The sequence below is a fragment of the Lissotriton helveticus genome, chromosome 2_1 (genome assembly GCF_964261635.1).
Source record: "Lissotriton helveticus chromosome 2_1, aLisHel1.1, whole genome shotgun sequence".
NCBI classification, from domain to species: Eukaryota; Metazoa; Chordata; class Amphibia; order Caudata; family Salamandridae; genus Lissotriton; species Lissotriton helveticus.
The window spans coordinates 1875537261-1875549591 of record NC_136059.1 but is presented as its reverse complement, the minus strand read 5'-3'; the positions used below and the strand labels follow the sequence as shown (position 1 = coordinate 1875549591).

At 40.9% G+C, this 12331-nt stretch overlaps 1 protein-coding gene across 5 annotated transcripts in view; it reads left to right on the top strand.

The window, feature by feature from the left end:
* LOC144818914 (malate synthase-like) overlaps positions 1-12331 on the top strand; it is a 388110-nt gene that overhangs the window by 199272 nt on the left and 176507 nt on the right. For all 5 annotated transcript variants that reach the window (XR_013607176.1, XR_013607175.1, XM_078676787.1 and 2 more), the window contains exon 2: positions 4445-4573. Coding sequence is in view for 3 of the 5 variants with exons in the window: in XM_078676787.1 (XP_078532913.1) it covers positions 4445-4573 (129 nt within the window). In the remaining 2 variants the exon portion in view is untranslated. The remainder of the gene's footprint in view (positions 1-4444; positions 4574-12331) is intronic.

Here is a 12331-nt window from a genome sequence, read left to right as displayed (position 1 = left end):
TAAACTTGCTCCATACTGGAATAGCATTTCTGCAGAACTTTCACGAATGATGAATTTGCAAATGACGCCTTCCCTATAAGTGGCACTACTGGGCCATGTTGCAAATGTTCCTAGTGCGGCCCGCAGATTTGTGGCGATAGCACTACTATTGGCAAAAAGAGAAATAGCCTTGCGCCGGGGTAGTAAACAGAGTCCCACACTCGACAACTGGATTACAAGTTTGATGTATTGTGACACAAATAGTGGAATTTTAGCTGAATTACAGCCTCTTACATCCAGACCAAAGGATATTTGGCTGCCCTTGCAGGACTACCTCAGGGAGCGGGAAGGGAGGACTGACAACTAACAAATACACCACCACCTTCCCACTGAACTGGGTGAAGTACAGTGCGGAAAGCAGAGACTGCACAGCACAAGCAATTCAGAAGCATCTTGATATTACACTAGCACTGCGGGATACCATTGAACCCTCCCGCATTAGGTTAACTCGACCCCACAGGGGCATCCTGTAGAACATATGTGAAATGTGACATCCTTTTTGCGAATCTTGGATACTCCATTTCTGTACCATGAATGGTTATGTATGTATGACACTGTGTTAATTTAAGCATAAATAACGTTTAAAAAAATATATATTATATGCTTAAAAAAACTAGAACATTTATTAAATATTAGAAAGTGTAAACATATTTTTCATTATTTAAAATAATATTTTCTTTATCATTCAGTTAATTAGAAATTTATAAATGGCAATCATAAAAACCAAACCTCAATGGAAAAGAATGAGCAAAAACAAAAAAATATTGTATTATATTTTAAATAAATATAACAAAAAATGAATATTTTTAATTAACATATGTAATGTTTTAATAATGTTTTTTATTCAACCAATCAATCAGTAGATTTGTAGAGTGCTTCTTGTCACCCGTGAGGGTATCCAGGCGCTAGCAGGGGCCTATTTATTAGCCAGGTTTTCAGTGAATTTCAGAACTCTGAAAGAGATGGGTATGTCTATTGATATTCTACTGATTCTAGATCCCCAAAGAAAACCAATATCGCATTTAAAAAGTATAAATACAATAATTAACAAAATTAAAAATAATCACTAATAATATAACACACAATTTACGTTTATATTCCACCCACCCCATTCCCCCACTATTAAGAAAATCCAGTGGAAAAATATTAACAATATAATTATTATTAATACAATAAGTAAACCACTTAATAAATGATTATTAATTAACCTAATTGATTTAAATAGTAATACGCACGCAAAATAATACATATATAAATAAAAACACTATACAACCAGTACCCCAATAAAATCCATTACTTGAAATATATAAATTACGATATACAGTTAACAAAATGTAAACTAAATACCATACAAAAACCAAAATTAAGTATCACAATATTTTAGCAATAAATATTGTAAACTTCACTACTACTGTTAAAAAACCACAATGTTCCCTTCCTTGATGTTTTTGTAGTCACAATATTTTGACCTCAAGTTTAGGGTCAGACAATATTATAGAGTCGATATTAATGATCCATACTGCATTAGGAGCATTTTCAGGGTAATCTTACCCATGGATATTATTGGTGCATGCTCTCAAACTTATGTGTTTAAGGATGTTAAATAATCTTTACTGGGGGACCAACCATAAATGTCCAAAAATACACCATACCACCTAAAATTATGAATATTGAAATTTCTCCTGGTTGAATTTACATATTTGCAAATGCACTTTCAGTATTGGAAATGTCACCATTTCAGATTATGTGAATCAGGATTCAAATGTCAGTGTACAAAGATAACTTATGTGTATCTAAGATGAACTTATGTGCATAAAATCATGAGAGAATTAGGTGGTCTATGTGCTGAAACTCTGTTAAAAAAATAGCAGGGGTAGAGTAGACCTGGAATGTACAAGGTGGTGATTAGATGGAAGGATCAGCCAGGCGCCTATATGAGTCGAAGCTGGTGGTGCTGGGTTTCTCTACACCTGAAGGTCTGTAATCACTAAGTCAGTTGCAGTTAATTCAGTGACCTCCCACACCCACACAGACATAAAATAAATATCCCCATACCACTCAATATGATAAACTTAGCAAACCCCCAAGATTGTCCAATAAAGAAAGATTCTGGAAGGCAGAATCCATGCTTCATTGCTTAAGAAAAAAATTATTGAAATTATTGAGCCAAATGCTTCTTAACTACATGACATACAACACTTAGGCTGACTGTGGAATACTCCACCAGTTTCAGCCCATGTACATAATTATAGAATGTGGATCAACTAGGTACAAATTAATCCAAAACCAAAAATGATCAGTGCAAGCTTGCAAGCAACCTCCAGTAGGGTTAAGCCTCATTGAGTGTCCTTTTGCTTGAGCCACCTGGTCCAGTGAGCAGAGGGCACACTTCAGAGCACAAACTCTAGACTTATGAAGACCGAAACTCATTGGAAAAGACTGAGCAAATTCTTGTTAACTACTTGATCTAACACACTCATGATTTGGGGTTTTCAGGGAAGTATTTATCAATTTTAGCTTGTTAGTGTCATCACAAATTTAACAACCCATATGCAAATGAGTCCAATCCAGTTTTAAAAGATCACAAACTTCTACCGACACCCCTTCTTGTTGAGACAACAATAACAGGCTTTTCGGCTTCATTATGATGTACTCACTGGGATCAGTGCTCTCAGGACTGGCTCAGTGCAGTAGCTCATTTCAACATATACCTGTCTTTGTACCACTAAAAAGAGATCTGCTTCTCAAATCACCCCCTTGTGAACCACAGACAGAAGCCGACCTGCGTTCGGAATATCCCTGCAGTATTCATGAGTGTGTGATTCGCCTGCGGTGATTACCCTCCCTCCTGCATCTCAGGAAAAGTGAGATCTAATTTGTTCTGCACCAAGTACCAACCATCCCATCTGATGAAAGAGTAAAAGAAGAAACACACACTCTATGCTCCCCAAGTGGACCATAGGGTGAGGAGCTACATGAAGTCCAGTATACAAACAGTGCAGTTCCTTGAATGGGAGTACGTTCTGCATACTGGGAAATCTCAACTGAGTCACTTTGACTGGAATAGCTTTGTGCTAGACCCCAAGCCAAGTGATTCTAGCCACCACAGACCTACAGCATAGAGGTGATAGCCCATGGTTCCCTGACTTGCAATGAAGATAATATAGCTGTCCGTATGCCTCATAATGATCACCCTATGACATTTATGTAAGTTAATTTATCCACTCATTGTGGTGTTACCCACTACTCAAAGTGTCTTTCAGGACGAACTTACAGTCTTTAATGGAGCTGTATACCCACTTGAGGCCTCATTTACCAGGCCCTATTGTCACTTTGGCGCTGCCTGAGCATCACTTTTTGACACTACTGTGGCGCAATGTGGCGCAGTATATTTATAAGGCCACGCAAAGCCACTTTACGTGGCTTTTCATGGCCATGTAAATGTGTGCCCCATTCACGATGAGCACTACATGGAAGGGGCATTCCATGGGTGTTGCTGTGTATGTGTCCCACACAACACCCATGGCTTCTGAAACATTCCCAGATTTAAGAGGAATCATAAACCTAGGTATGTGCCAGAATCCTACGCCTCCACAGGGGAGGCATGGAAGTGGCGCCAAGAGGAGAAATACTTTTATTTCTCCTCATTTTCTCCTCTTTCTATGCATGCTGCATTCTGCAGCATGCATAGTAAGAGGTAAATGCCATCAATTATTGTTTTTGTGCAGGAAGGTGTCCCTGGTGTAAAGGGCTGTTTTCAGATTTACTTTCCAGTCCATATTTTGATTTGCTTTAAAAAGTAGCTCTGCAATATGGAAAGTAGTACATTGTGCTACTTGGCACTTAGGGGGCATTCCATGGGCGGTACATGGGTGTTCCCATGCAATCACCAATGGGTTTTGCCACAAAACCCTATCTGCTAAAAAAGCTAGACGAGGTTTTGCACCAAAAAGCTAAGATGTCATCAAGGCATACATTAACGTTGAAAAACAGTTTTCTTTACTCAGAACGTTTCCAGCTTTGCATGTATGCTGAGTGGGAAAAGAGTTAAGCTATGTCCACGGATAGTATTTTGTCCTGGCGCCATTCTTCTCTCTCTCCCTTTCACACTGTATTGAGTGAAACATTAGTACATCTGCCCCTGGTGTCAGCCAGGGTTATGGAAACAATTAGGGAAAGTTATGCAGATTTTTTTTTTAATACAATTGAAGTGTAGCTAGTACAAAAGGTAAGACACTTTCTAATCCCTTGCAGTCTATACATTCGAAGTAGAACCACTGAACGTGATGTCTAAGTGACAGCTAGTAACTGTGAGACAAGAAGCAGAGAAAAAGAAGCAAGAGATTGCTCTAACATTTTTATTTCATTCTTAACTCTTGTTTTTCCACTCATCTCTTGTCTTCAGATGCTGGAAAAAGTGGACCTCGGGGGCCCTCCTGCTGGCTTGGAGCACGAGTACCAAACACTCTTCACCAAGGATGCGATTGGGTTTTTAGCCGAACTGGCCTCGACTTTTGATAAAGATGTGGACGAGGTAGATGGTTTTCAAATTACCATGTTGTTTTTATTAACATTGACTTTATTCAGCCATTACCCTTGAGTTACAATGTAAAGTTAAAAAAAGTGCAAGCCGAGATGATGTAATTATCTTAAACTAAGAAAAGATGCAGAGTATTTGACAATGTCTGTCAATGTCTGCCTGATGCATCGTGAGTTAGGGCTTGAGATCAATTCCAATGGCGCTCAAACAAGCAACCACTGTGAATAAAGAAAATTAAAGGATAAAACGTTGATAAGCAGGATGGCACTGCATTTTGTGGTGTTGTGCTCGGCTTGGGGGGAAGGTGCACATTCTGGAAGATGCAGTCCTAGCAGTCGGGCCTCTGAGTGCTCACAGCTCTGTCATTCACAGCTAACTCAGCCCGCGGTAGTTGTGTGTCATGTGTTCCTGCATTTGTTATTCGGACTGCAGGCCATGAGGGCGATTGATACCATCAGGTCTCAACATTGCGGTGCACCATCCATTTCTGGCCATAGAAATATACTATGTTAACCAGGAATTTGCAGCATGTAATCATTTATTGTTTTCCAGTCAGGGCACCAGTTTATGATTTAGTATGAATCTAAAGGGCTGTAAATAAAGAGTTTTTGCCCAGTGGTACTTGGTAACTAGACTGTTTTTTGCACCTACTGGCGAGTTGTATGTGCGATCTCTGGTCACTGGTTTGAATCCATATGAAATAGTATCAGATTAATGTGCCTCCTGTTTATCTGTGTCAATACGTGTGTCTGTATTCATGTGTCTTTGTGGATCTAGGCAAGGCGTAGTAGTCGTCCTGATCTAGGGCCAGATGTAGGTAATCTCAATTTACCTATTCTTAAATACCGAATTTTACCGATTCGGTATTTAAGAATAGGTAAATGGGATGTAGATAATTTTTCGGTACAAATTACTGAATCGGTAAGATTCGTTAATTAAGAATCGGTAAATACCGAATTGGTAATAGGGGGAAACCTTTCAAGGATGGCAGGGTGTCACATTGACACCCTGTTGCACCCCTGAATAGTGCATGGGTGCACATGTGGCACACATACATGCCCTAAGGGCATGTATGTCTGCCACATGGCACTGAATAAAAAGCAAAAATATTGCTTTTTAAAAGGAATTCGATATTTACCACCAACTAATAGTTGGTGGTAAATAACAAATCCTTAAATGTAAGAAGCACTCACTTGAGTGCTTCCTAAATTACAGATTTGGTAATTTACCGAATCGGTATTTTAACAATTCGGTAATTTACCGATTCGGTAAATTACCGAATCCTGAAATGTGGCCTCCTACATATGAAAAGCCTAATACCGGTCGATAACGGCCGAAATTCGGTAATTTCGGCCGTTACCGACCGGTATTAGGCTTCCTAGATCTGGCCCCAAATGCGGTGAAAAAACGAATCAGCTTTCTTGAGTAATGGATACCAATCACTTCCGATCACGAGTTAGATGTGTTTTGTGTCAGGAGAGGCTATTGGCTTGGAGCACTGAAAGTCACAACTGAAGTGAATTTTCAGAGCTGTTTGTGAGCAGGGGGTGCTGAAAGTCTGGAGTGAATTGTATTGTTTATGTGGGGGGAGGGATTGCGGTTGATGGGTGGAAAGAGGTGCATTGAAGATAACTGTGTGGTTTTTAATGCAGGAGTGAGGTGTGCTTAGCAGTTTAATTCTCTTCTTTTTATATATCTCTGGCTACCATATTCTCAAAGCTTATTCTTGCAGGTTGTACGTGATTTCTGATATTGGAGTGTTGTCAGCTATCATACAATGCTCATTATAGGTGTTTTCTAAACTGTAAAGTGGAACTCTTCTGGTATAAGCTGACCACCGGATGTAAGATGTAACGAGACTGTAGGCTATCCGATTTGGATGTTCCCAATCGGTTGCCGGTGTCCTAGCGGCAGAGTCCTGACAGGGGGGCAACCGCAGTGTTGGGGAGACAGCTAAGTGACACATTTTTTTACAAAAAAAAAATGTTTTGTTTGTGTATATATGTGTACGTAGGATATGTGTAGTGAGCATTATGTGTACATTCTGCCTTGCACCCCACCAACAAACACACACACCATGCCATGAATCGGCACATATACCACAGATACATACCTTGGGGTCTGTCAAATCGGGCTGCCAGTCGGTCGCTGTCAAGGTGTAACAGCACAGTGGGACCTGGTCGAAGGTGAAAAGGAGGAAATGACATCCTGAACCCCGAAAAAGGTGATTTTACACCCCTTTTTGTCCCATTCTGGTGACTAGAAGTGGGAGAGATTCCCAACGGAATACCCTTAGAAACAGGCCAGATCCAAATATCGACGGCTGGAATCCTTGCTGGAGTCCCACCACCGGTGCCTCCAGCCTATCCGGTCTTCATGCCCATTGAAATCCAGGGTCTAAATCGGGCAAGATGACCGCCAGGTGGGCGGGCAAGAAGACTGCCAAAAAGCCTACTCTGTCACGGTCCTGCCAAGATCTAAATCAGGCTCTTAGACTCTATAGAATTTACGTTGGTTTGAGAAGTAGCAAAAAGTACTTGTAGACTAAGGGCCTGATTTCGTTCTTCAATCTTGAATTTTGCTGCGAATCCTCTGTGAATTTGTGGCAAAATAATAAAAAAAAAAATGTTGGGCCTTAGGCAGGGTCGTTGTGGGACCCCACAACCAGGCCTAGGGGGACAGGGTATTCCTACCCTGCCCCCTTGAGTTTTTTTTGCTGCTACTTCCTGATTGAAGTGGTGGTACCTAGTCACGGCATTGCTGGTGCGTGTGGATTCGCGGATCTACCGCATCTCTGGTTATACATAAATCTCTTTCATTCAATAACACCAAAACTACTGGACCGATTTACACCCAATTACAACAAGCATTTGCAATGCAATAGGTCTCGCATTAGGAAATGTTGAACTATTGGTATTGTAAATGACACATTTTTTATTTATGTGTTGGTTTTGAAAATAGCGAAATTAATAGCTTTGTCATTTACAAGGCCAATACTTTTAATTTTCGCAAATGTGACACCTATAGCATTTGTAATGCAATATGTGTTGTATTTACGTGACTTAGATGCATTGATATTACAAATAACAATTGCTTTACATTTTTTTTAATAATTAATGTTTAAATAAAAGTTATTGTAATTTATAATGGCAATAGCTTAAACTTTTGTAAATAACTTTTGTGAAGATTATGTTCATTGTATTTTATTGTGACGAGAATCAAAGAACAGAAGTGAAATATTAACATCTTTTTGTGACATTCGTAATAAAGCTTGAAACATTGAGAGAACATATTTGAACTAGTTGTTGTTGAATGGTTGCACAGATTGATGCTGTGGTGGCGCTGAGTGATGTTATGGTGGCGACGAGTGATGCTGTGGCGTTCAGTGATGCTGTGGTAGCGCATAATGATGTTGTGGTGCCCCCGAGTGAGGCTGCTGAGTGATGCTCTGGTGATGCGACAGATAGATAGAGTGTAATTTTGTGGCGTGTAACTATTTGGCACTGAGTGATATTTGGAGTGTATGTTGCATTGAGTGCAGTGTAATTATGTGGCGTGTAATTATGTGGGACTGAGTGGTATTTGGAGTGTATGTTGCATTGAGCCCAGTGTAAATATGTAGCATCAATCTACGATGGATCGCACACTGCTAGCCTCTCCTCCGGATCGCCCCTGATCACTCTGGTATGTGAAGTACGTGTAGTTTGAAGAGTTGAAACAAAGTTCGTATAGTGGTTCACCAAAGTTGGTGCAAGTAAGTACTTGTTGTTACCAAGATCTCTAGACCCGAGACATGGCCCGGGTTTCGGGATAGTTTCCCTCATCAGTAGAGAAAGAATTTGGGGTGGATGAGAAGGCCGCCAAGTAACCGTCACAGGCCTCGATGGCTCTCCGGCGCGCAGGTGCGTATCCAAAAGCTCGTCAGCTTGGGGGCTCATGGGAGCCCTTTAACAGAAATCTACGATGGATCGCACACCGCTAGCCTCTCCTCCGGATCGCCCCTGAGCACTCTGGTATGTGAAGTCCGTGTAGTTTGAAGAGTTGAAACAAAGTCCGTATAGTGGTTCACCAAAGTTGGTTCAAGTAAGTACTTGTTGTTCTCAAGATCTCTAGACCCGAGACATGGCCCGGGTTTCGGGATAGTTTCCCTCATCAGTAGAGAAAGAATTTGGGGTGGATGAGAAGGCCGCCAAGTAACCGTCACAGGCCTCGATGCCTCTCCGGCGCGCAGGTGCGTCTCCAAAAGCTCGTCAGCTTGGGGGCTCATGGGAGCCCTTTAACAGAAATCTACGATGGATCGCACACCGCTAGCCTCTCCTCCGGATCGCCCCTAAGCACTCTGGTATGTGAAGTGCGTGTAGTTTGAAGAGTTGAAACAAAGTTCGTATAGTGGTTCACCAAAGTTGGTGCAAGTAAGTACTTGTTGTTCCCAAGATCTCTAGACCCGAGACATGGCCCGGGTTTTGGGATAGTTTCCCTCATCAGTAGAGAAAGAATTTGGGGTAGATTTCTAAATATGGAGCATATACTTATGTGGCACTGAGTGGTATTTGGAGTGTATGTTGCATTGAGTGCAGTGTAATTATGAGGCATGTAATTATGTGGCACTGAGTGGTATTTGGAGTGTATGTTGCGTTGAGCGCAGTGTAATTATGTGGCATATAATTATGTGGCACTGAGTGGTATTGTTTGGAGTGTATGTTGCATTGAGTGCATTGTAATTATGTAGCATATAATTATGTGGCACTGAGTGGTATTGTGTGGAGTGTGTGTTGCATTCAGTAGAGTGTATTTATGTGGCATGTAATTATGTGGCACTGAGTGGTTTTTGGAGTGTGTGTTGCATTGAGTGCAGTGTAATTATGTGGCGTGTAACTATTTGGCACTGAGAGGTATTTGGAGTGTATGTTGCATTGAGGGCAGTGTAATTATGTGGCATGTAACAATGTGGCACTGAGTGGTATTTGGAGTGTATGTTGCATTGAGTGCAGTGTAATTATGTGGCGTGTAATTATGTGGCACTGAGTGGACACATTTCTTCAACCAATAGTCCAATCAGGTGACACTTACATACAAGATACCACACATCTTCTTAACATGCTTAGAGAAATCAATATCCCAACTGACAAAAAGATACTGTTGTGCACCATTGATGTCATCGCACTATATACCTCCATCCCACACCGTGAAGGAATGGAGGCTGTAGAATGGGCACTTTTGAGAGCAGATACCCCACAAGCCAACCAGATTTTTCTTATGGAAATCTTACATTTCTGTTTGTTCCATAGTTACTTTAATTGGCAGGACCGCTACTTCCTTCAGTCCAATGGTAACTCAATGGGCTTTTCTGGAGCCCCCAGCTACGCGAACATCTTCATGATGAAGTTCGAACAAGAACACATTCTTTCACAGCCCCAATGGAACACGCAGCTGCTTGTCTTCAAGCGCTACATTGATGACATTCTCATCATTTGGCAAGGCACAATTCAGGATTTAGAACACAACATATCTCAGCTTAACACCATCAATCCTCGAATCCAGTTTACCCACCACATCTCCACACACCAAATTCCATTTCTAGATGTACTAATCAAGGTAGACGGTGGAAACATTGTAACCTCCATCTTCACAAAGCCTACTGATAGGAACAATGCCTTATCTTACCATAGCTTTCATCCATGGCCGCTGAAAAAGCATCTCCCGTACTCTCAGTTTCTCCGCATTAAACGCATCAATTCTGATCACACCACTGGCATGCAGATGGTTGATGTCTTCAGAGACAAATACAAGCAACGAGGTTACCCTGACTCAGTCCTAGATCAGGCAGCAAATCGAGTTTCTCATGTCACCCGTGAGTCACTTCTTGAGAAAAGAATCGTGCCAAAGGTTTCCCCTAGAGAAGTTTTTGTGTCAACCTACTCCACCCAATCCAAACAAGTGAAATCCATCATCCTCAATCGATGGACTTTACTTCAATCTGAACCTGATTTCGAGGGCATGTTCAATGCCCAACCATTATTCGCTTATAAAAGGGCGAGCAATCTGAAGGAGATTTTGAACACAAAACCCTCTCAATCCAAGGCTCAATATAAAGGTTTACTCAAATGCATGAATTGCTCTAATTGCAATAACGTAATCACAGGGAAAACCATGAACCATCCCAGATCAGGTAAACCTATCACTTTGGCATACACAGCAACTTGCAACAGCAATTTCGTTGTGTACTACATAAAATGTCCCTGTGACCTCTACTACGTAGGAAAAACTGAGCGAAGTTTGCGAACAAGAATTACTGAACACAAGAGCAGAATACGCACAAGGAACGCAAACTCCCCTTTAGTACAACATTGGCTCACACATAGACATAACATAGCCCAATTAAAATTTGGGATCCTACAGGTCATTGAACCCAATCCTGAACGTGATCGTGCTAAGACACTATCACAGCGAGAATCACATTGGATTTGGCATTTGCAAACCTTGGCACCCACAGGGTTAAATGATAAATTTGAATTATCATGTTTTATATAACAGTTAACATATTGAGCCCTTAATCGTTTATTGCACACATCTGTATTACATCCTCCAAATAGAATGTGCACACGCTAAGTGGCAGTATCTCATTGTTGTCCTTTAACTTATTGCTGGTTTTTCAACTTGATTATTCTATCATCACAATCTGAATTATTGTCTATGTTTATAAGCTGGACCCACTGTGAAATGTACTCTCACTCATATTATTGTTAACACTTATTATCAACTTCGCTGCGCTTTTGTTCTCTGTTCTTTTCATGTTCCAATATGGCGCACACCAACATAGTCCTCTTTCTATGGCCACTAATCTCATCATAGCGAGGCACTTTCCGTTAGGCTCAAGCTTCACCCGCGGCACAGAGCACCCTGTCGAGCACTCGTGAATGCACACTCGGTAAGTTCATTCCCAGCGGCTTTACCGCCGACGCGGCAGGTTGACCACGCTAACACGAGGTCACTAATTATTTTCGCGCATTTGTTTTTTCCAGGGACGTTCTCCTGATATGATACGGTAACCTTTTGTTAAACGCTCATGGGCGAGCACCTATATATCACAGTGTTTAGTTAACCACTATAATTCTTATGAATGATCTGGACACCCATTCCTTTTTATCAGATCTTTGAAGACTTATTGAGCAGAGTGATATACTGACATTGACACTACTTTAAACGCTCCCGGCAAGATTAAGTAAGCATTCAGTTGTTCTGCTCGTTCTACTTTCTTCACCTTCTCTGCACGCAGCCAGGCACGTTTTTCTTTCACAAGACACTTTTTTTTCACAAGGTGTTTTTCCTCGTGGTCTTTTCTTTAATAAAGCGCTTCCGCTCTCTTGGTCACGCCATAATGGTCCTTAAGTGCTTAGCAATAAATGAGTTCCTGTTTCCTCAATATGAAGTGCTATATATTTTTTTGTCGCTATTATACATTGATTGCCACTATTATTGTTTCTCAGATTCCCCTGACGAAGGGCATTTTGTTCAGCCCGAAATGCATTGGGATTTTTAAAGCAACACTGTCGCCACAACTTGTGAATTTGTGAAGTTACAACAATCTCATAAGAATGTGAATAAAACGACAAATGAGCAACAGATCACCAAGGAGAAGTTTCTTTTGAATTGTTCACAATTGCATGTTGAATACGTTTAATTGATGAAACACATGTAGAATACAGTATTTATTATAGAAGATTCATGATTCACACTCACTTGAGTGAATGA